The sequence below is a fragment of the Heteronotia binoei genome, chromosome 12 (genome assembly GCF_032191835.1).
Source record: "Heteronotia binoei isolate CCM8104 ecotype False Entrance Well chromosome 12, APGP_CSIRO_Hbin_v1, whole genome shotgun sequence".
Taxonomy (NCBI): Eukaryota; Metazoa; Chordata; class Lepidosauria; order Squamata; family Gekkonidae; genus Heteronotia; species Heteronotia binoei.
Genome location: NC_083234.1, coordinates 41,373,285 through 41,397,696, shown reverse-complemented (window position 1 = coordinate 41,397,696; position 24,412 = coordinate 41,373,285). Strand labels below are relative to the sequence as shown.

General features: G+C 43.8%; 1 protein-coding gene across 4 annotated transcripts in view; it reads left to right on the top strand.

Moving 5' to 3' along the window:
* The first annotated feature begins 801 nt into the window (after positions 1-801).
* RHOBTB2 (Rho related BTB domain containing 2) overlaps positions 802-24,412 on the top strand; it is a 39,440-nt gene continuing 15,829 nt past the window's right edge. Inside the window, exons 1-2 of one of the 4 annotated variants that reach the window (XM_060251869.1) lie at positions 802-820; positions 13,927-14,007. In XM_060251869.1, the coding sequence (XP_060107852.1) occupies positions 13,949-14,007 (59 nt within the window). In that variant the 5' untranslated portion in view covers positions 802-820; positions 13,927-13,948. Of the gene's footprint in view, positions 821-3,172; positions 3,188-13,926; positions 14,008-19,093; positions 19,171-22,016; positions 22,409-24,412 lie in introns of those variants that run through there. The other 3 variants (XM_060251868.1, XM_060251870.1, XM_060251871.1) reach the window with 3 other exon arrangements.

Sequence of the window (24,412 nt, the reverse complement as noted above, 5' to 3'; positions counted from 1 at the left end):
AAAATCATTTAAATCATTCATACATAGCAAATAGCTAAAATATTCTGCAGACTAACAACAATTTTTCATATTTGAGGCTGGTTTATCGTGGATGTCTTAGTGCTTCTTACTTGCTACACAACTGGGGATTGGCAACTCTATTTTTGTCCCATGGCTTTTGGAAATTTTACAACTCTATCTGTGGCCACTAAAGATTAAGGATAGCAGAAAACCAAGAGGCCACAGAGCATGGCAGTAACTAAACTACAGGGTTAGGTAACATTTGCAGTTGCACCTGCAGAAAACAATATGCAACTGTGGAACAGCGCATCCTTGCCTGCCTGCCTGCTGTTGTCCGAATGCAGGTACTTAGATATAGATCCGTTCCCATCCATTTAAATGGAGATCTCCCATGAAATAGTTTCCCATTGACTGGCAACATACCAGCTCTTCATTAAGCACTGCGGCAATTCATCCACCCTTTCCATAACCTGGTCATTGTCGCCTTGCTGACTGTACATCTTTTGGTTCCCACTGAATCACCATAATCTCATACAGGTTCCCAGGCGCTTAATTTGTTCCCTCTGGAATGTTCACCTTTTCGGTTCACATTGACTCATGGTTACCTTTCCTTTACCACCTCCTCCTCCATGCCGGGATTTAATTGCATTCTTATCCTGAGCACCTGTTGGATGAATATAAAAGAGCAGGCGTCTGGCCAGAGTGTATATTTGTAATTCTGACTTACGAACAATGTGGAATATGATCCTGTAGAGAAGAACCAAGTACTCAAAGATCCAAAATCACAGACTCATCGAAGTTCCTGGAAAGGCATTCTTCTGTAAGTAGGAGGACATTTCTGCTTCTTACAGTAGAGTAAGAGGGAAAATTGCCCAGAATATTATCAAGATGATATCTCCTGCTGCAACCATCCTTCTTATTTTCCACCTTTAAGGAAACTCTTATTTTCTGCTGCAATCATTTCTGGGGTGGGGAAGGGGTGATAAAATCCTTGTATAAAGTCAGATCTGTAAAGCAACATGTGATTTTGCGGAATTGTTCCACCTTTCTTTCCCTACTATATTGTATTGTGAAGATGTGCCTCATGTTCTTTCTGAGCATCCCATCTACCTTCAGTGCCATGTTTAAGAATTGATTTGCTATCACTGTGTATGTATTTCATTTATACCCCACCTTGCTCCCCAGTGGGAACCCAAAACATTCTCCTCTCCTCCATTTCATTCTCACAATAGCCATGTGAGGTAGGTCAGGTAGAGTGTGTGTGACTGGCTCAAGGTCGCCCAACAAGCATCCATGGCAGAGTGAGAATCTGAACCTGGGGAATTCTTCCAGATAGTAGTCCAGCCAGCCCTGTAACCACTACACCACACATATTGTTACAGTCAGCAGCATTAGATCTTCATTGGCTCCCAGATATTTCCATATAGCTCAAGGTGCTGATTTTGGTCTATAAAATTCTTAATATTCTGGGACCAGAACCTTATTGTTCACTTAGATAATTATTTGAGGCTCTGCTCTGTTGTCTCTGCCTTCATAGATTAGGTGGGTGTGATAGGACATTCTCACTGGTGGCACCCTAAATGTGGAACACCCTTCCAAGAAATATTCACATGGCACCTATTTAGGCACCTGTTGTAAACTATCATTCTCTTGACTTTTTCAGTAATTACAACATGATCTGTTGTTGTTTATGCAACGGTTGATTTAATTGAACTTTGTTGCCTCATGCTGTTGTTTCATTCATTTCTTTTGTATTGTTATCTGTTGCACTGCAGTTTAGTGAATGGAAAGGTGGGATACAAGTATTTTTAAATGAAGAAATACTAAATATGAAACGGTTCACATGTGCTATTTTTAAATGATATCTAGATTGGTTAGTCCTCCCATAAAAGTTTTGGCTTCTCCTTTGTGTTTCCACTGTTCCCGCTCTTTCTAGCATACGTTTGATAGTTGGCACTGTGTCTATCCTATGCAACAAAGATTGCAATTCTTTGTTTTAAAAAAGCTGTATACATTATGCATCATTTATATTATTCTGCATAATTTATTTCAGTTTTGATAATAATGGAGATGGTCAAAGAGCTGTTCAGGAAATTGAAGCCAGGTGTCCAATCTCTAGAAATGTTATCTAGCTGCTCCTCTGGTTTCTGAGGTTTTTGGCAAGCATCACTCACACTCTTTTAAGTGTATTTCACAGTCATAAGGGATAGCCACACTTTTTAAAAATTAAACGAGATTTTTTTTCCAGACGTTTCAGATAGCGACCTTCATTGTAGAAGAGGGTATTCTCTCTTCTCTCACACACAGGAAGAAATGTCTCTTCTAATTCTTCATCCAATACCCTATTTTGCTTAGGGCTGCAATGTTACCTGTAATAATGTAAATTAGATCAAACAATTTAAAACAATGCCCCTGATTTCCAGAGTAGCATTTTCTTTAAAAAAATCATTGTTTTTTTTAATACAAGGTCTGAGGGAAAACCACAGACAGAAAACCTTAACTTATAAGAAGCATGCTCTGTGACTTTGAGAAGTGTTTCCCAATATTCATTGTATTAGACCCCATCTAGGAATTTAAATTCAAAGTTGTCAATGGAAGAGCAGCAGAGGAATCCAGTGAGCAGAAAAGCACCTTTGGATCTAAACTCACAATTTAAAACAAATTCATTGCAGAGAGGCTGAAATGCAGGAAGAAACCAAGCTGCTAGAACTGTACTGTATGAACTGTACTAATAAGTGAACAAGGTTCTGTAGCACTGGATTCAGCACTAGTATTTCTTCTCTTAAGGTGTCCTAAGTTTGTTGGTTTTTTCCCCCATTGTTCTCAATGGCAGTGCCCTGTCTGTGATCTCCAGCTCAGAGGGCAGAGCAGGTTGTAAATGCACAAGGATGTATTCCCATTAGTGGAAAATTCCTTTCTACTGAGTCTAAGCCTTAATTGTGGTTCAACAGGTTTTGGTTCCCAGCTTTTTTTCTCCTGCCTGTTAAAAAAAATCATCCCTAGGGCATTTGTCAGATCACATGGGCAGATAATATAAGAATGAGCTTACCTGCTCACACCAGATAGCATTTCTGAGGAGGAGAGAAAGATCCAGAGCCTTGTTCCTCAGCCATACCTAGGAGAGCAGAGAGCACAGAATCTTGTGTTTTAAGCCGACAAGTCCATCCCCTGCAAAACCGATGCACAGGTAACATCTAAATTCATTTCTGGGGCCTTTTCTGTTATTCTTGTGCCAGCTATTCTTCTGTTAATAGGAGCGGGAATTCTAAAAATTATGAGGCAGGTCCTTTTCTAGGGTGAAAGAGGAATAAATTTCCAGCTAGAAAGTCCTGGGGATGGTGGTGAACTTCAATTTTGCATTACTCTCTCCTCTACCGCAGCAAGAACCTTGGAGAAAGAGGACCATCAGTGATAAAGAAGGCCATAGATTTTGTTTGTTTGTTTTAACAGGAGTGCTTAGGACATCATAAACATTAGTGACTGCGTGGGGCAGCAGTTTAGACATGGCTCATATAGCCACAGGTGAAATGCACTTAAATTTCTGAGTGACACTATTGGGGGGGGCGCGTGAAGCAGAAGAGGGGAGATATTGCTTCAGCCTTTTTCTTACTTGTAATCTGTACCACCCTGCACTTGCTTATTTTTACCCCTGCTAGCCCAGGCTAGCCAGATCTCATCAGATCTCAGAAGCTAAGTAGAGTCAGCCCTGGTTAGTATTTGGATGGGAGACCACCAAGGCGGCCAGGGTCGCTACACAGATGAAGGGAGTGACAAACAACCTCTCAGTGTCTCTTGCCTTGAAGGGGTCACTATAACTTAACTGACTTGATGGCAAAAGAACAAAATAAAACCAGCACATGTCCTGTGTTACAAGCTCTATATTTCATTCACCGCTGCTCTGAGCAATATTCTGGGTATGACTGCTTTTTCACCTAGTGTGCCAAAATATTTAAGACCAATTCTCAGAAGGGGTTACATATTTACAGTGTTTCAGGAGCAGTGTGCATCTCAGAACAAAACAAACATGTATATTTCCATTAACTTTAATAGAACGGAGAGGAGGCCTATGGTTAACTTATGTAACCACAAGATGTTCCTATTGTTCATAATTTTCTCCTCCCTGTTCTAAATATTGCATGGTGTGCCATGTCTTTGTTTAATTTTCAATGGATTGCAAATGTGTGTGTGGGGGGAGTGCTGTGTAGTCTTTCTAGTGTCTCCACAGGAGCCAAAAAATGGTGAGCACTATATATACAGTGTTGAGTGCCATCAATTCAAATTCATTTGGAGTTAAAGTTAAAAGATTATGTAAAGGATTAGTGCCTTATTCTTCTGACTCTTCCTTCCTCCTCTTTGCTGTAGCCTGTCTCCAGCCAGGCATGCTACTTTCACTTTCAAGCAACTGGAATGAAAAGGATTATTCCTTTTCACAAAACACTGTTCCCTTTAAGGCATATGCAAACCTCGCAAGCTATTTTGTTGGGATCCCTGAAACTTTCTTAAATATCCCTCAGCTGTTTTGCCTAAGCACAAGTTTTCAAACTTGCATCCAATTGTGCTTCAGGTGAAATTCAGCAGCAATGCTATTCCTGTTTCAAAAATTCATACACCAGCGCTGTATCAGAACCAGGCATACCTAGAAACAACTTGCTATGCTTTTTTCCAGTTTATAACATGTGAAGTAGCCCATTTTTAGACAGCCTTAAGATGTCGACATGAGATACAACACATGAATATAACAGCTGTGATTCCTTACAACAGTGTACAAATGAGAGGGGAGAGTGGGCAAATGTGGAGTTGTTTCAGTCATGATGCATGAAAGGGCCTACAGTTGAGAATGACAGGTTTTCAGCATATGGGAATAAAGAAGATACTATTTGGGACAAACATGTTTTTCATGAAGTAGATACTTATATGTGTGCATATGCAGAAGCAACTTCCAAAGCAAGATTAGTATCATATCCTGTATGAACGTTATGTAAAATTAGCATACAGCCTTCCAAATTTAAAAATCTGTATTTATTCATTTGCCACTAAAGCAGAACTTTCTCTGTGTGTATAGTAGCAACTAAACTTGCTCTGTGTCTTACTTAGCATCAGTGTCAATAGAAGGGCAATGACTGTGAAGGAAGTGAGAGACGGTGCAATCGACCGACCACTTTGGTTCAACATAACCACCCCTCCCCTTCAGATCAAATGGGTGGGATCAAATAAACACATCTGGCTCCTGTGCCCCACTCATCCCTACCTTGTGCTAAAATGACTCCCACACAGATTAAATAAAAAGGTAAAAGGCAATCCCCTGTGCAAGCACCAGTTGTTTCCGACTCTGGGGTGACGTCGCATCACGACGTTTTCTCTGCAGACTTCTTAAGGGGCAGTTTGCCATTGCCTTCCCCAGTCATCTACACTTCCCCCCGCAGCAAGCTGGGTACTCATTTTACTGACCTTGGAAGGATGGAAGGCTGAGCTAACCTTGAGCTGGCTACCTGAACCCAGCTTCCGCTGGGATTGAACGCAGGTCGCGAGCAGAGAGCTTGGACTGCAGTACTGCAGCTTTACCACTCTGTGCCACGGGCAAATTTCAGTGGCTACCTCGGCAAAGTGCTTCCATGGCAGGTTTCTGGGTATCTGATCACTGAGGCGTGTCATGGAAATGCATGAGTGGTGTGATTGTTTCACTCCATTTCTGGTGTGCCCTCCCCACTCCCCAAACCCCACTCTGATGTGTGCTTCAGTGCCCCCATAGAATATGGTCAGGAGTGTGTGCACTCGTGTCTGTTTCTTGGCATACACACTGGGACTTAGGGAAAAACCCAGCCCAGCTGCAAGTGGTGTGTTAGTGATGTGAATAAACCACCATGGGCCTGTGGCCCTATGATGCTGGTTTTAGGGGGCACTGTCTGATCATCAGAAACCAGCCCAAACTCAAGCGGCTTTTTTAAAGACGAGGTAATGCTGCAGTAACCTGCCTGTCTGATCGTACCCACAGTATAAGCAGAGGCTGCTCCAGACACTGAGAAGTACTTATGCAAGAGAAGGTCCTTTTTATACCCCTCCTGTAAGCTCCCTTTCTGTGCTGCTCATTGAGATCAGAAACCACTGCTTGTGTAAACACTTTGGTTAGTTTTCTTGACGTACTCAGTTCTGGGCTGATGTCCTAGATCTCTCTTTGCAGAGTAATGCCAGGTCATGAGCTCAACTTGTTTTCCAGCACTGCAGAGGTGATGTGAAGTTTGTGGAGAAATTCAGCTTCAGGGGAGCATCAAACCTGCCCCTCCCAAAGGAAGCGTGACTCTAAACTAATGGGGAAAGGGACTCATCCTTTGTGGGCTGTATTGACTTACTGTAAATTTAAACCACTCATTTGGGGTCTCACAATATAACATGAGAACTGCCATCAAAAATGGCTTCCCTTCTGCTCCCATGGGCTCATGTTGTTGTTTTGCTTTATCTAGTCATTTAGCTGCTTGTGGTGTGCAAAGCATCTTGGTTAAGCTTTTCAGGAAGCTGAGGGACACCACAAACATGCATTGCCTTTATCCCCATTTTAATCATCATGGCTTTTCCCACAAAGAACCCCAAGAGTTGTAATTTGCTAATGAAGAGAATTCCTTATAGATCCCAAGCTCCCTCTCATCACAGAACTTCAGTTCTCAGGGTTTCCTGTGGGAAGGGAATGACTGTTAAACCCGCTGAAATCTGTAGGATTAGAGAGGTTACTTGCCAAAACTGCAACCACTACCACATTCTTGCTCTCCAAAGAAGTTGGATAGGTGAGGAGATATTCATGGAACTTGATCCACCCATTCATCCAATTTGCAGGCAGAACTCTTCCCTTATCTACTGCAACCTTGATTTGTTTGTCTCTATTTGCCTCTTTCCAGACTAACTGAAGTATTTTATAGTCACTACAGGATTTTCTCAGCCTTGCCTCCAGGCTACGTCCAGCTTAACCGCCAGCGTACTGGTGCTTTTTTAAAGTTTAATTACACTGGACTCTATAAACCGAAGCTGCAGCGGGTTAGGATTTTTGTTTATACCAGCTACAGAATGTAAATATGTATAAGAGGGTGTGAGGAGGAACCCATTTTTATACTTACTCTATGACCTTATTCTCCTATATGCAGGAAGGGCACCCGAATTGATAAGGTTGCCAGATCTGTGTTGGAAAACACCTGGAGACTTTGAGGGTAGATCCAGGAGAGGGTGGGGGTTGTGGAGGGGCCTCAGCAGGGCATACTGCCATAGAGTCCACCCTTCAAAGCAGCCATTTTCTCCAGGGGAGCTGATCTCTGCCAGCTAGTTGTAAAAGCAGATCTCCAGGCCTCACCTGTAGGCTGGCAAATTGACACTTTGCATGCTTGTGATAGCTGCCCAAAATTGCCATGTGAAGCCAGGCTCCCTCACTTTCCCCAACAGGAAGGCCACATGCTGAAAAGAAAACTTTTCAGTTCTCTGCACAGCAGTTCCTCCATTGTTCAAAAAGATAATGAAGGCATTGATAACACTTAGGTGCCTTATGAACGCACAGTGAAAATTAATGCATTGTAAGGTACTTGCAAATGAAAAGTGTGAAGTATTACTGGCAACATTATCCTATTTTTGTGCAAATTTCCTTGGCAATAAGAAACAGAGGGAGGAAGCAGCAGGAAGCAGGAGAGAAATAATGGAATGTGCTATTAAAAGCATGTCCAAAGAGATTTTTTTTTTTGCAGTTTTTCATACAGCATCAGTGGCTCTTAATACTGTATGAGGCTGTGAATACTGTATGAAGCTACAGTTCAGTAGGGAGTCAGGGCTTTAAATGTTTCATGCCAGCAGCTGCAGCTCTCCCTCTGGGTTCTGTATTTGCTGGTCTGCGTGCGTGCACAGAAACAAGGCTCACTGGCTGAATGCGTCTGTACAGCCATAATTAGCGTCATTCTGTAATAAAGGTCTCTTCTTCAGTTCCTGCTTCTAAGCCGAGCAGAGTTCTGCCACGGTTAGACAGAAAGCTGAGATCTGTCTCATCTGTGTCCTCCAGTGAAGACAAAAAGTGGGGAGCACAGCGGTATGAACATATAATATGCAAACTGGCTAGAAAGATTATCTACAATATACAGAATGAGCCTGGGCAGAGATTTCAAGGTCGATTAGGATCTCTTCCCCTTCCCCCTTGCTTTCAAATATTGTTCAAATAGAGAGCCTGTTGGAGCAGATCAAGGATCCTTCTACTCTGGTATTCTGTTTTCAGATATGAACAACAAAATGCCTCTAGGAGATCACAAAATAGAGCAAAAGGAAGAACAGTGTTTGGCTGTTCTTTGTTTCCCGAAACTACTGTTCAGAGATAGATTTTCTCTCAACATGGAGGTTTTATTTTTTCTTTGCTATCAATTGTTGATAGCCATTTCTTGTCTAATCTTCATTCATCCTCAAATATTCACAGCAATTCTACCTGAATTCCATTTCAAAGTCACTCTGAAATAAAGATAATACATATACATTACCTCTGCATACTTTGCAAAGCTGGACCAGCCTTTCTTCCTCACCACCAAAGGGATGGGGGTAGAATTGTGCTCAGAAGATGCACAACACTGACCCTCTTCTATGTCCCTCTCTTCCCCCCATCACTCTAATACAGGCTTCCAGGGTGTCTGCACCCTGAAAGGCCTCTTTACAAATAAGTTGAGTAATTTTTCTTGTTTGGGGTTTTAAATAGGGCCCCAAAATACAGCACTACTAGACATTGCACTTCAAAGGTGAATATCAAAATGAAGCGCTGGTCTGCATCCCATAAGATCTCTCAGACTTTCCTCCTTCCCCCTCCAACTGAGCCCTTTTTTCCCTGAGAATCAGAAGTTGGGAACAGGATATGGGCAAAGTAGAGTTCTAATACAGGATGGTGAAATAGGTAAAAAATTCCCTGCTTTTCTGTCCTCAGAATGTTGTGGTAGGATAAAAGCTGCTATTTATAGATAGCCTTGGTTTCAAATATTAAGCCCGATTGTCATTCAAACATTTGAGGAAAATCCTTCTTAGTGCACAGCTATTCCTGAGATTCCGGCCTCTGCAACAAAATAATGCGGCTCTTTCAAAATTATGTAACCATCTGAATTGTGACAAGCAAAAAGCCGAAGGGACCAAAAAGTACACCATGACAACACTGCCTCTTGATTACATAATCAGTACCATTTTCTGAGTGGTTCATTTGAGATGTGTGAGCAAGAATATCAGGTGTGCTGTCTCATAGCCTTGCACGCTATGGAGCACTTCCTGTCACTGCTCCCTTGAGCACTGTACCACCTGATACTGATATTGCTTGCACTCTTGGCTAGGAAAAACATATAGACACAATGTGACTATTACGTGCATTAACTTCAGATTTTACGGACTGATTATATAACTCTGGACTGGGTGGGTGGGTATCCTCCCACTCACATGTATCTACCTCACCCTTCTTCCAAGAAGCTGACAGAGCAGTGTTGCAGTTTCACAACTGTCCTACCAGGCCGAGCGATGTTTACCTAAAGCCACACTTGCAGCAAACATCATTGGTGAGCAGAGCTTCCCATATCAAAGCACAACGCTGTTCAGTTTTGGGGGAGCTGAGACACAATTTCCCTTATGCTTTTTTTAAAAAACCCAAAAGCTTTGTTTAGACCTATGCCAAGCAGGTGATGGGAGAAGGTGGGAGTGTTATGCCCCATCTCTTGCTTCCAAGCTCTGAAACTCAGGGCACTTGAGGGAGTTCATCCATGCAACATCCTCTTTTTCCCCAGTCAGGGAGCAATGCTTCCCTCCACTACCCCCTTCTCAGTTTGATAGGTTATGTAAACATGCTGCAATATTAACAGGTGCTGAAATGGTACAATCCAGGAAAAGAAATGTAAGCAATGTGATGAGTGTGCATTAAAAGGATAACTCCCTTGAGAATTAGCTACCCTAGAAATTGTTGGATAAAGGAAGTGTGATATAATATTGTACTCTCTCTCCGTTCCTCCCCCCGCCCCTCTGAAACTTGGCCTTTGTTAATACAGCACCAGGTTTGTGATTTTTGCTTGTTTGGTAATTTCATGGCTTGTTAGGACTGAATGGATACTAAATTCATAAACTCATTTTACTTTCTTTCCCACTCCTCAAATCTTCCTTTCCCTCCCAACCACACTCTTCACTAGGCAATCGCTATAATGCAAAGAGACCAAATTAGCCTTTGATTCAAACAGCTGTCTAGCAATGGGTAGTTGATGCCTGTGCCACTGAAAAAAACAGCAGGGAAAGTCACATCTGGTTTCTTCCAGAAAGAAAAAAAAAAGTGAATCTTTAATTTTAAGTATTATCATTGGAGTGGAAAGGAAAAGAAAGGAAAGGTCCCCTGTGCAAGCACCAGTCGTTTCCAACTCTGGGTTGCTTATATTTCCCCGTGTATGTGTGAAAAACATAGTACAATTCAGACCATGCTGCAAAGATGTTGATAGGAAGGGTTGTATGTCCCTATCTTCATTTGGATATACTATTTTTTTATAACATTTACCAATATTTTGTAACACCTTTTGAATTACTACATAAGGCATTTCCCTCCTTTTTTGGCCTTTGAAAAATGTTGAGTACCCCACAGAGTTTTATGCTATTATATAAAATATATATTTGTTCGGTTTACCCTATTTTGTTTGTCTTATCCTTCAAGAGGTCACTACATACACCAAAATGAGCATATATTGAGCTAGACTATCCATCTAGCTCAGAATTGTCTGCTCTGGCTGGCTGTGACTCTCCAGAGTCTCCATCAGAGGCCAGTTTCCCTCAGCATCAGCTACTTGTCAAATGGGGATGCCAAGCTGGGATTTTTATATCCAAAATACAGACTCTTCTACTGAACCTCATCTTCTTCCCAAAATTGGTGGTATTCTGAGGTAGTAGAGTGGGGAAAAAAGGGTGAATTGAATGCTCCCCCCTGTAAAAACTAGCCTGGCACAAAAAGACCACTAGTATTTTGGGGAAAGATTTTCAACTTCCAGCATGTGTGCCAGACCATTTTGCAGGGCACCAGGGCCACATCTCTACCCATGCAACTGAGTCACTGGCTGCGCTGCTGTTGCCAGTGGTGTTGGAGAAGGCAGCAGGCATGGTCTTCTCTCCTCCCAGGTCTACAAAGATACCAGCAAACCCCAAGGTAAATCCCTGAGATGCTGGCAATGCATGCCTGGCCATTTACAGCCCTCTTCTGCCCATCCCATTTTGTTTGCCAGCACGGCTGACCCTACCACTAGGCAAACTAGGCAACTGCCTAGGATGCTGGCCTTTGGGGGGTACCAAATTGGGCATCCCCATGTGACTTGGTGATGTTATCAGTGCAAGTGGGGGGGTTGCGCCAGAAGTTAGCCTTGCCTAGGGTGCCAGACAGTCTAGGGGTGGCCCAGTTTGCCAGAGCTCCAATATCTTTGTTAGTACTTCTTTCAACACTAGGGCAAAAAAAAATAGTGCCTGTCCCTGTTCTAGACCTCCTGGTTCCCTGCTCTGTTTTTTGGTCTTATACTTTAAAGTGACAACTGCAAAAAAGTGAGCACTTACAAAAATTTTATCTCCAAACTGCCAGCTAAAGCAGAAAAGTGCACTCTTCAGGACGCTATCCCCATCACATTGCTCAATGAGTAGATCCAGCCAATAGTCTCTTCACCAAGCATTCCCCTTGTAAATGGGGACTTTGAAAGTTACTTACTAAAGGTTGAACTGAGCTTTCTACTACCTCAGGCTTTCTTGACCAGATGTTAGATTCGGGTGGGTAGTCATGTTGGTTTGAAGCAGCAAAGTTTGAGTTCAGTGGGTAGTCATGTTGGTTTGATGCAGCAAAGTTTGAGTTCAGTGGGTAGTCATGTTGGTTTGAAGCAGCAAAGTTTGAGTTCAGTGGGTAGTCATGTTGGTTTGATGCAGCAAAGTTTGAGTTCAGTGGGTAGTCATGTTGGTTTGATGCAGCAAAGTTTGAGTTCAGTGGGTAGTCATGTTGGTTTGAAGCAGCAAAGTTTGAGTTCAGTGGCACCTTTAAGACCCAAAAGATCTCACTAAGACCAATTTCGCACTAGAGCTTTAATCCTGGTTTAACTCTATCCCCAAACTGACTTTCTACACTAGAATCATAGAATCAGAGAAACCAACTTTATGACTCTATGATTCTATGGTTTTAGTGTAGAAAGTCAGTTTGGGGACAGAGTTAAACCAGGATTAAAGCTCTAGTGCGAAACTGGTCTAAGTATTCAAGGTACAAGCTTTTGTGTGCACACACACTTAAGAAAGTGTGAGTACACAGGAAAGCTTACACGCTGAATAAAACTTTGTTGGTCTTAAAGGTGCCACTGGACCAGATTTCAACCAGATGTATTTAACCAACTACCCTTAAAACTCAGCTCCTGGGGCTGTTCAGAGTTCAGCCAAGGAGTTCGGCCACTTAATGTCTCCACAAAGGAACCCTTGGATGGTGCCAGCAAACTGCCTCTGCGAATCAGGTATCAAGACTCCTGCCTGCCAGGCCTGTAGTTAGCTAGCTTAGAAACAGTTGTTATGGCAACTAAACAGATAAAGGAGGCGGGGAAAATCCTTATTCTACTTTACAACAGAGTTCACAGAAGGAAAACTTCATTGCAAAGTACATACAAGAGAGGTCTCCTTGACCTGCTTTGACCTATGAGAAGTCAGGTTATACTTCACTGTGTTAAGCTGATCCATTTAAAACCTGTAATCAGTATGATGGCTTATGTTTGACCAGAGTTTAGAACCCAAACTATGATTTCAGTTTTTAAAATATGCTGACAGGCAAGCCACAGTTTATAGCTGTTGTCTGTTTTTGTACTCAGCACCCCAATCCCTAGGTTCAAGACTCTCCTCAGAGTGATGTAACAGCTATACCTGTTATTTTCAGTTTAGATATTTTACCCCATGCAAACTTGCTTCAAGCAATGGTCTATGATTCCGGCTTGTCACTTAGGGACAAATCCAGTGCAGACATTACACCAAAGAGATTCTTTGGAAGAATTGTTGTTGTTGTTGTTCCAACAGCGTATCAGAAGCACTTATCAAGAGGAATCTTAAAGACTGACAAAGTCTATTCCAGCATAATCTCTAAAAAAAATTATGCTGGAATAAACTTTGTTAATCATTAAAGCGCCATTAACTTTTTTTTTAACCATTGTTTGTTGTGATGCCTAAACTGAGCTGGTGGGGAGGGTTATAATTTTTGCCAAAAGGATAACAGAGGTGCCATGTTTTAAATCAGGAATATTTTTTCAACTGCTTTTATATAACGAACAATTTCCTCCTAAAATTCCTGCTCTGCTTACCTTCTTGTCAATTTACATTTGTTTTCCAAGAGGTTATACGCTTGGTTTTTCTTACCCACTTCATTTGGAATAACTTTTTAAAGAAAGTATTTTGACCTTTCAAAACAGACTTACAAATATAAAATGGTCCATATACAACAACATATACAGAACCAATTTTTACAACACAAACTTGTTTTTAGTATACACAGAGTTTCTACTCAGTAGTGGCCTGAAAAGTTAGTATCTTGAAAATATAAATCCAGTAATCTGATAAAAGCAGATTATCATACAAATGTGATTTGAGGATAGTATAGAAATGTGATTTTTTAATCTGAATGCCAAAATGTCTTGGGAGGGAGGATAGTAGCATTATAGGCTTACTATGAATCTCTCATTTATGTAAAGTGTACCTGTTCACTCCCAAATCCTGGAGGATATGCAAGCCAGGATAAATTCAATTTAGCATTCTTCTGAATCTCCCATCCCTTTAATCAAACCAGAAGCTGGTAAAGGACAACCCTGGCTAGAAACTGTCCCATTGCATTCTATATACTGGGGGAAATGAAGGTGAGGTTTATCACAAAGGCAGTTTCAAAATGGAATAGCTGATCTCATTCTCCTTCACTTTCAGACTCTGTAGAAAACAAAAAGAAATGGCATTCAGAGGCAAAAACCACCTCAAACCGAAGAAGACCAAAATGGATGCTGCCTTGTGAGTACTTTGATACGGAAGTTTACATTGTTGATTGTGTAATGCCAAACCACAGCTTGGTGTTGCATGATACTGAGGGGGGGTGCGGCTACAAACCAAGATTGCAGACTGACTGCAAAACACGATTTGGGGGCCAAGTACAAACCTTAGTTTCATGTGAGCTGGAATGACCAATGAACTACAAATAATATCAGATGACAGAACCACTTGGGGGCAGGTACCATCCTATGAAAGTTGAAACACCATGAGCCCTCCCAGACTCTGAAGGTGATGTTTTCCTATGACATGCTGACAGTGAAGATCTACCACTCTGCCACATTTAACGTGTTGCAAGAAGAACCATCCATTGCCTTTAGCTCAACGGCAAATCGTACTCTTCAGAATCTCTGGCCTGCTTTGCAAATTCTGTCCTTCCCTCCCCTTCACTGCAAGGTGCAGCACTGAGCATCTTTTTATAGCTGTTAGTCTTCTAGTCAGAATGAATCAGAGGCTTACAGTGCAATTCTAAGCAGAGGTAGACCCATTGATATCAATGGACTTAGAGGGGCATAACTGCTTAGAACTGCACTGTTAGATGCTAATGCTGTACCTAGAAGGTATTTTTGAGTGCGAGTATACTGCAAAACAGCTGTATTAACCAAGTTAATGTCACAGTTGGGAAGGAGGAATGTTGGTGGGTCAAATCTTTGTGTGGATAGCAGCCAATGCACAAAGGTAGAGGGAACTAAACTGCTTCTGATTGCATGTTATTCATTTCTCTCAGTCCTGCCAAGCCAAGACCATTGCTTGCCAGTCATAGGTAGAAATTGAACTTTACTCAAAGCAGATGACTTTTAACCTTCCTGTACCAAGCTGACTCAAAATAGTCTGTTACATATTGACAAGTATCCAGTATATCACGCCATTTGCCAAGAGGCGACTAAACTAAACTGTGGTTTTATAAGGCTCCCTACCAGCTACCAGGCCATAACAGTCAGCAAGGATCATAAGAGGTTGGTTGAACTTTAAAGTGCTCACAGATAACTGCTTATTTAGTCAGGCTTACAGAACTTTCCAAGGGCTTCTAGGTAACAGATTGCAGCAGTGGGAAACAAGGTTTATAAAACAAAGGTAAGAAGAGCTTACATTAAATAGGAGCACAGGGATTTTGAATAATGTACAATGTTGTGCTGAAGTTCAGAAAAGCTATAAAACCTTTTGGTTTATTGCGGCCTCGGAGCATTAAAACAGATTGCAGATAGAACTGGGTAGAAGATTCTGAGCAAGGAAGAATGTGAAATAGAGACCTGGTGGATGCTATGGAATTCTGGGGAAATCAGTGAACAAAGCAGAAAGGTTTAAATAGCACGCTTAAAGGATTCTGGGTATCTGAGTGTTCATGATAAAGTGAATTCACAAAAATTACAATACGTAATGTAACTATAAGACTGAATTTGGGTGGTGTGCAACAGAAATGGATGCAATGTAAATGCTCAGTGACAACTCTGTGTGTGTGTACATAGCAGAATCACAAAAATTATGAAGGTCTTCAGCAAAAAACTTTTATCTCAAATCCTTTTGCTCCCCAGGTCCTGCTGCTGGCTGGGAGGGAGGGGGTTGATATGCTCCTTCAGTATACTGCCTGAAGTATTGCTGCTGTCCTTAGACAAAGGCCCTTGCATTGTGGACTTAGGAGCTATCTGCTTGAAACAAGGGTGATTATGAACTGGGGCAGATGGACGGGTTTTTTCCTCTCTGATAAGTTCAAGAGGCTTATATCAGGGAGACAGGAGAACAGACAATAAACTACATTTTAATTATAGCTGCTATAAAACAGAAGGCTCTGGGTGCAGGGATTGAGGCTGGTGCTTTCGCTTGAATCTGGGTTGTTATTTTTTATTTTATTTAAAGTGGAAGCTGCTATATGGGTGACTTTGGATGGCTTTTATGCATGGCTTTTATTTCAGCTTAGCCACATGTCAGCTTGTTCAAAGCCACAGGGGAACTGTAGGATGGGGAGAATACCTTCCAAATAAGCCTGTGTCAGAATCTCTTTTCTGTATCAGTAAAAGGGACTGGAGCAGGAGAAGTCAACCACTCAGCTTTAGGGGTCCTCTTGTATCTTTTAACAAAGGAGAATTTGGACAGGAACAGCTTTTATAAGAGGCATGACTAGCTATACCTACTGGAATCCCCCTGCTCTGCAGGTACAGGAAGCAAATGGGGAAAGGGAAATTATTTCTGAGTTAAGGGGAAAGAGAGGAGGGAAGAGCTAATGGTCTTGCACTACCAGTGTGTTGACAGCTATATTTTATGGTTCAGCATCACATAATCACAAGATGGCAATGTGAGAGAAACCTCTGTTTGGACTCAGAAGTCTGCCTGCAAAGGCCAGAGTATATCTGATGCAGGAATTCCATGAAACTCCCAGTGTGTAGTTTGACTCTCAAGCTGGTGTGGGGGGGTGGGGGGTGGAGTTAAATCAGGATCCAACTGTGTGGCTGTGGGCAGTGTGGAGAAATGAGACTTGAGTCTTGCCATCCCTCATCATTTGCCTTTTTGAATATGCCCTCCTCAGCTATGTGAAGCTTCTTGTAAAAGAAAGACAAGCACAATACGGGTCCCAATATTGCTTCTTGACCCATGTGACACCTCTGAAGCTGTTTTATCACACATTGCTTTATTAACTAATACAATTACAGTCACATGAAATAATTTGCTGTACTGACTTAATGTTGAAAAGTCTTTTACATTTCCTGTTCTATTCTTGGTGTGTGACAGTGAAAACATTCCCTCCCTCCTCCTGCCTTTGTTCTCCCAGCGTGACTTGCTAACTCATCCCCCTGATTACATAAGATAGTAAAAATTTCACAACTTGAACATAAGCATGTTTATTCAATTCAATGGAACTTCCTTCCAGGAAAATATGCTTTGAATAGCAGTCCAGCTGGTCATAACACATGTATACCGAGAAGGAAGCCCCACTGAGTTGAATAGGAAATAGCTCCCAAAAACGCATTCACAGGTGTGCTCTCCTAGAGTTTCAAGAGATATATCTTCTATACTAGTTTTGGAGGTCGGGGGAGGGGACTTTACCCGCTAAGGTCTGTGTAACCTCATCTCAGATAGGCCCCCAGATAGTAGAGCCAAAAGCATGATGGGACCTATTAATTTAGCAGAGCCACAAGGAAATGGGTTTAAGGCCTGATTTAGCTGGCAAATCTGACATCCCCCACCCTTGTCTAGTCTGTCTGTTATCTTGCTGCTATATATGTCTGCTTACCTCTCCATCCATCTGGATATTTTTAACAGATCTGTCTCCATGGTAACATACACAAGGACTTCATAATATTTGCTAAGGTTTCTTCATGTGGTGCATTTTTAATGGGTATACATTACAGGCCCATGTTGTGTACCTGTTAAAAGCTTTTTTGTATCCTACAGAAGATTAAAAATAGACACGTATGTACTTGGAACGTTATTGTAGTTGCAGATTTGAGGGCTCTTAATATGTGTCCATTTACTCTGTAATATGTGAAGCAGTGCCAAGATTAACCAGCTGCCAGGAAGCTTGCTGAAGACCAGGCCTCATTCTGGCCAGGAGCTCACAGGAGCAGAGCTTTGGAACCTCTGAATTTCATTGTGCTCCTTCTTTCTTACCCCTCCCCCCACAAAAATACTTGCTTTCTGGTCTCCATTGCTCAAACCCCCTCTGAGAATTTTGCTAAACTCTTAAGATTTGACAAACTTTCTAATATTTCCCCCCACAAAAAATGGGAAAATAACCAAAAATCTTCACCTTGCCACTATAACCACATAGGAGAAAGTACAATTTTAAAAGTATGATGGGATAAAAGTTTTATTATGTCAATTTTAATTCAAGAAGCATTTTAAGGAAGATGCTAAGCTGATACAATTTAGTACACCTTCTGGTGATGTCAGGGATGTGTGTCATATGCAAATAAGTAGTGCTAATGAGCTCTGGCACCTTTTTTCTATGAAATGACCCCTGCTGAAGACCCAAATTTAGCCATTTCTTCAAAATTTGAGACTTGAGGCCACATAATGTTATTAATTGCCAGAAGTCTAGTGAAAGGCAGAGCTAGGACCATCAGAGATCTTTTGATTTTGGAGATTCAGAGAAAATTCAGTTTTGGTTTTTCTGCAGGGTTAAGGCCAACAGAAGTAACAAGTGTGTGGACCATTTCCCTTCCTGTCTAATATATTTTTATCTTACCCTTCCTCTAAGGTGGCTCACATCGTTCTCCCTTCCCCATGTTATCCTCACTGGTAGCACTGATATCCAAAGGTTCCCTTTAGTCCGCATGGCTAATAGGATACAGAACATCCCAAGTTCAATTTCCAGTTGAAATGATCAGGTGATGTGAAAGACCTCTAGCAAGCCAGGATGTTTTCTTCCTGGTCAGATAGTAACTGAATTGCTGAGTATCTGTGATGGCCCTTCAAGTCTGTTCTCCGAGTCCTTCATTTCCATGTAGTCTGGTTGCAGAATTCTGTGCTGTGGCATGTGGACTATTTACTTGCTGACTGCACTCCACCCCCCATCACTGCAAACTGGACAACCCCAGACATGCATATGACTCTATGCTTTGTGGGGCTAAATGAAATAGCTCTGTCTTCTGCCCCACCTCCCCAAAACAACAATTTCCCCCTTGCCTACAAGTATATACACTGGTCTCTGCAGTATCTCCTGCTGGCCAATGCAAAGGCTGGCACAGGAAACAGCCAGCTGTTCTGTAGGTTAAACATGGAGCTTGAATTGTTTTGACCTGAGCTACAATTGTGCTTTTGTCTTGCGTAAGGCAGGGGGTCATTCAGGAATGAGACTGATGGTTAAAGCTGCCAAGGAACATTTTTATGCCACAATTAAGCACCTGCTACGACAGAACAAAATAAGCCAAATCATGCGGCTGGCAAGCCAAGCCTTTGTGCGTTCCTTCCCCCGTGACCCACTCGAAGAAGGAAGCTAAAAGCTGCGTCTCAGCTGCCTGCGGATTTCATTCCAACCCAATGCAGGGGAAAATAAACAGCTTTGTGCGTGAAGCCGGTAGCCTCCGTTGCTAGCTCAAAGGTCCCCGTGGGTCCCCCCCAAAAGGATCCCCCAGTCAAGTAAACCAAGGTTTCTTCTGCTATGGAGAGAGAGATCCCCGTCTTGCGAGTTAGGTGAGAAATGGAGAAGGAAAGATGCTGTGGAACGGAGCCTGGGGATGGGGATGGAGAATGTAGCGGCGGGGCGGGGGGGGGGGGCAGGGAGAGGCTGGGAATTGATGGAGGCCTTCAGGAAGCAGAGAAATGTTTGTGTGACTGGACTGCTTGAAAGGTGCAGGGTGAGGTAGATGCCGGACTGCTGACGTGAGCTGACGCTGCATTGCATCAGCGCCGGCCCTTGGAGCCCTTCGGAGGGGCCGTGGCTGGGTTGATCCTAAGAGGGACAAAAAAGAACAGGAACACGTTTATTTTGGTTACGCATGGTGGGAGAGGGGAAGCAGGGGAAAAGAAAGAAGCCTTAAGGGAGGGCAAGGAGGTATCACATGATCTCGATATGCTGGGTCACAGCAGCAGGTCTTGGCTGCCAGGGAGCAGGGCTGCTGCTGATCGGCTTCTCATTGGTCAGGCCACGAGGGATGACTTGAGGTTTTAGTCTCAAGCTGCAGGAGGTTTGGGGGGAGGGCAGAAAAGCAGAATGAGAATGGTGCAGCAGACACCCCCCCTCTCCTGGCCTCTGTGGCTGGGCTGCCCATCTGATGCAATCCTATGGAATGGGGTGTGTATTAGTGTGTGCAGGTTAGGTTGGTCAAGACACTGCTAGATGTAAAAGTATGACAGTAGTTATCTTTAGCTTGCAGACAACTTTGGTGTGGAGAAGAGGAGTGGGAAGCAAATCAAAGCTGTCTGAGTCAGTCCTTGACGTCTACCTCGCAAATCAAGAGAGGTAGCCGTAGGAGATCTCTAGATGTTGTTTTTGAATCTTATGTGTGTTGCGGATGGTGGGGGGAGTGCTGGCGGGGGGGGGGTGGGAAAATCTCCTGGTGACAGTCTGTGTTTCAGTTGCCCGGCATCTCTGTTGTATGCAGAAAGTCTCAGGTACAATCTCTGGCATCTCCAGTTAAAGGAACCAGGCAGTACGTAATGTGAAAGACCTCTGCCCGAGACCCTGGAGAGCCGCTGCCAATCAGAATAGACAATAACTTACCTTGATAGATCAAAGCAGCTTCCTATATTTAAATGTGGGCTTATGTGCCTCTGTCTGACCCTGCTAGAGTACAAGCCTCCTTAGAAGAGAAGTGTAGCTGTCCTGTTTTGTCAATGCCCAGAAGGGCTACAAGAAGGAAGGGACAAGAAGTATTCAGCTGTATGTTTCGTATGTCAATACTGTGACAGCTGGGTCAGAACTGACTGCCCACATTCTGTATAAACTCCACCAACACTGGTCCCTGGACAAATGTGCAAATTCTGATCAGTGTTATGTTGTGGCATTTCAGTAGCACCGGAAATAATGTCCTTAGCTGTGCCCTGTTTGTTGTTCACTGAGACCAATGATGTATAAAGGGTCTCTGGAGCATCCTGTGGAACACCTTAGAGTGGAATCACTAACAGGCCAAACAGTCTGCAAATCTCAAGAGTGAATGGGTACAAAGTAAACTAGAAGCACTTGTTAGAATCATGGAGCTGGAAGGGACCTCCAGGGTTACCTAATCCAACTCCCTGCACAATGCAAGAAATTCACAAATAACCTCCACTGCAAGGGAGCTGAAGCAAAGGAAGAGTGTGCCTTACTGTGGACTTGGCAGGCAAAGAAACAGAAGCCAAGAAGGTCTTCTCCCTTCTGCAAGTACTTCATAATAGAGATAGAACAAAAGGAAATAATGAAGATGGAAGGGTTACTAATGGGGAAGGGAGGAATGGACAGAGGGATACAACAGGAAAAAGTAGATTGTTAGTACCTGTGAGTGTACAAGGAGATGGGTGAGACTGAAGTGTTCTAAGGGCTGCGGAGGATTAGAAAACTCGACAGGGGAAGCAGAATACTTGAGTCTTGTGATTCCAAGGGAAGTCACTGGTCTGAACTTGAGCTGGGAGCAGTCCCTCCCATGCCTTGTTGCCATTGTATCATCTCTAGTTTTCCCTGTATCTTGATTTACCAGCACATGTCTGTAATCTTATTGGTCTCCAAAACCCACAGCTCTACAAAGTTATCTAAGGGTTGTCCTTGTGTACTTTTCAGGGGCATGTTTTTCCCCAGGCGCAGAGGGCCTTCTGTTCCTCAGCATAAATGGGAGAGAGGGTTCAGAAAGGAAGGATGAGAAAAGGGACCCTAGTAAATGCTATGAATGGAAGGAGTAAGGGCCAAGTTGCGGGCGGGGGAAGAGGTAAAGATAGGGGGGTAAAGTGGAAGATGCCCCTCTTGGGTCCCAGTTGCACAGGAACAGGATGGAAGGAAGAAGGGAAAGCTCTATAGCCTGGAATGAAAGATTCCAGAGCAGTTCTATGCATATTTGCTCAGGTTCCATTTTATTTCAGTGAGGGCTTACTCCCATGTAAGTGTCCTTAATATTGTAGCTTTACAGTGCAATCCTAACCGTGTATATCAGAAGTAAGTAAATCCCCGTGAAATCAATGGGACTTACTTCCTCCTAGTGAGTGCTCAGCATCCAGGCCTTATTGCTCATCAGCTGTTGTCGAAAAGGATCGGCTTCTTCAGTCGCTTTCTGTATCTCGTGAAGGGAGCAGCTGCTCTTTTTTGCCGGATGACGGGAAGCTACTAGCAGCCGACGAGGTTGCCTGAAATCCATCTTCAGTAAAGAGAAGGCCTCGGACCCCCCCTCGCGCCGCCCCCTTCCTTTGCTCGAGCGGCTTCTCCCCGAGAAGGCCCAGCTAGCCTCGTGCCCCCCTGCTTCGCTCGCTCTCAGCCAATCGGCAGCCACCGGGGGGGGAATTAAGGCGGGGCCTACCTCTGCGCGCCTGAATTTTTTTCTTTTTTTGTGAATGAAAATAGGCGGTGGGCGAGTCTTCTCCTAGGACTGCAGCTCGCGTCCGACCGTTCAGCCCGCTCAGTTGTAGGGCGACTCTAGAGCTGGGAGGAGAGCGGGAAGTCTTGTTCCGCGAGGGGGAGGGGGGCGCTGTGTGAGCGGAGCCTTCCTGGGTTCCCGATGCCAAGAAAGATGCTGGTGAGGAAGAGGCAATGGCTGCAGATGCGGAGCGAAGGGATGCATCCACTCTGGTGCCGGCATGGACTGTTATGTCAGAGCATCTGAGCAAGCGAGTTTAGTGTCGGGCACTCGGCGCGGCCCGGGAGTCAAAGCAGGACCCGAGCCGGGCACTCTTTTTAGCAATGATCATCATGCCTCAAGCGACGAGCTCAGTCTGTCCCGCTGGAAATTGCCCCTTCAGATGTGTTGGTGTAAGTACCCGATGCTTGCTTGCTTGCAAGTCTTTTCAGGCGAGCCCGACCTGACCTCATAGACATTCAGGCGAGAGCCAGAGTTGCAAAAATTAAGAAAACTAGGCGCGAGCGAAGCTTTTTTGCGAGTCAAGCACAGTGTGTATATATATATCCGCGCACATGCACAGCTGCATATATTTTGCACGGCTCCCTAAAGCTTTTTGCCTTCCTTCCTCTGCCATCCGGAGGTGCTGGAGATTAGCGAGCTTCCGATGCCGCCCTTTATCGCCCGCTTTCTCTCTCACACAGAGAGGCATATGCGCGCACGTAGAACAGCCTTTATTTAATAATGCCTGTTCCCCTTGTGCCTGTATGGTTGGTTGCTGCTCTGCCCCAAAACAAACAACCGGAGTGGTTACAAAGTCCTGGCGGGATTGGGGTGGGGTTTACAAAGCAGGCAGGGAGGGGAGAGCGCGGTAAATGTGTTCGGTGTGCAGCCTTGGCATAGTAGCTGTCGTTGTTGCACAAACCGGTGCAATGCATGGGGGGGGGGGGGTGTAAATTCGGTAAAAAGATTTTTCTCTCCTTAAAGCAAACGGAAAAAATAACTAAATGTGCGGTCTGGTTCAAATTATAGGTGAGAGACTTAAGAGACTATTCTGTTACACACACGTATTTGTACTTGTTTCAGCCTCACAGCCTCCCCCCCCCCCCAAGCATTGCTTATATTTATTTGCTCAGTTTGCATGATTTATTTTCCAAAATAGGTATTGGGCTGTATCTGTAGATCTTTTGGCTATGGGGCTATGGCTTCTCGAGAGAGATGTTCCTACCATCGCTCTGCCCCTGAAATAAGCAATAGTCTGCACTGTTTTTGCTAAATTGCTTTATTGTTTTTTGGGGCTAATTCTGTGTGTGTAAAATATGAGATGCAAGAGGGGGGTACTTTTAGCCTGGTAGTTGCTAGGAAACGGGCTAGGCTCCCCAGGAGATTCTCTAGTTTCCTTGGCAACCAGAGACTGGGGCAGCTTGCAGCGAACAAATTTCTACACTCTCTGAGAGCGAGGAAGATTTGAGGGAGGAAAACCAAGCGAGGGGACTGAGGAGGATGTGGAGCAATCGGGGCATCGATGCGGGACTGAGAGCGGAGGAGTAGGGAGAAGTAGCCAGAGGATTTAGTGTAATGAGATAACAGGACGCTGCGAAAGAGATAAGGATAGGAGTGTGTGTGTGCGTGGAGACTGCAGCCTTCAAGAGCAAGTCGCTGTGGGGATGATGAATTTGGTGCACTCAGACGAAAGAGCTACAAAAATAGAAATGCGGCTGGAAATAGAAGGAATACGCCCCCGATTATCGTTTCCTTGGAGAGGGTTTTTTTGTGTGTGCGCGTGCAGCCGCTAGGGCAGTTGCAAGGAGAGAGGATCACTGATGTTAAGGAGGGGTGGAGCAAACCAGAAACGATCGCATTTGTCTGTGCAAGGACTTCATTGTCTCTTGTTAAATGTCACATGGGCCGCGAGTTTGCTGACCGCCTCCACAGCTGCTGCTGGAGTTTCACATGGCACGGGCTCTTGCTTTCCTTCTGCGTTCATTCCAGCCCACGTGTCTTGTACACTCATTTCCTGCGAGGCCGAAACCAGCGCCCGTTGGGAACGAGTTCTTTTAACTCCAGCGCTATGCAGTCATTTTCCTAGATGGAGAACTCAAGGGGATGCTTGCTTGGTCAAAATGGGCTTGCCTGGGCAGTTAGCAGAGTCACTGGTGCAAACAAATTGCTGCAGCTGAGCCCAGCTCTCAGGCAGAATCTGATAGAGACCGACATCTATTCTGCCGTTTGTTACTAGTTTATACAGCTGCAGATCACCCACCATGTAGGAGCAGTCAAACTGTGGCCCTGTAATAAAATGTGCTGTTCATTTTGGCAGCTTGTGTGTTGTTCACACAGGTCTTGGGAACAGCTGTAGTGTATAATATAACTGCATAACACGGCCTTTCTTCTCCTGGTCCTCTCCTTTTGGCAGT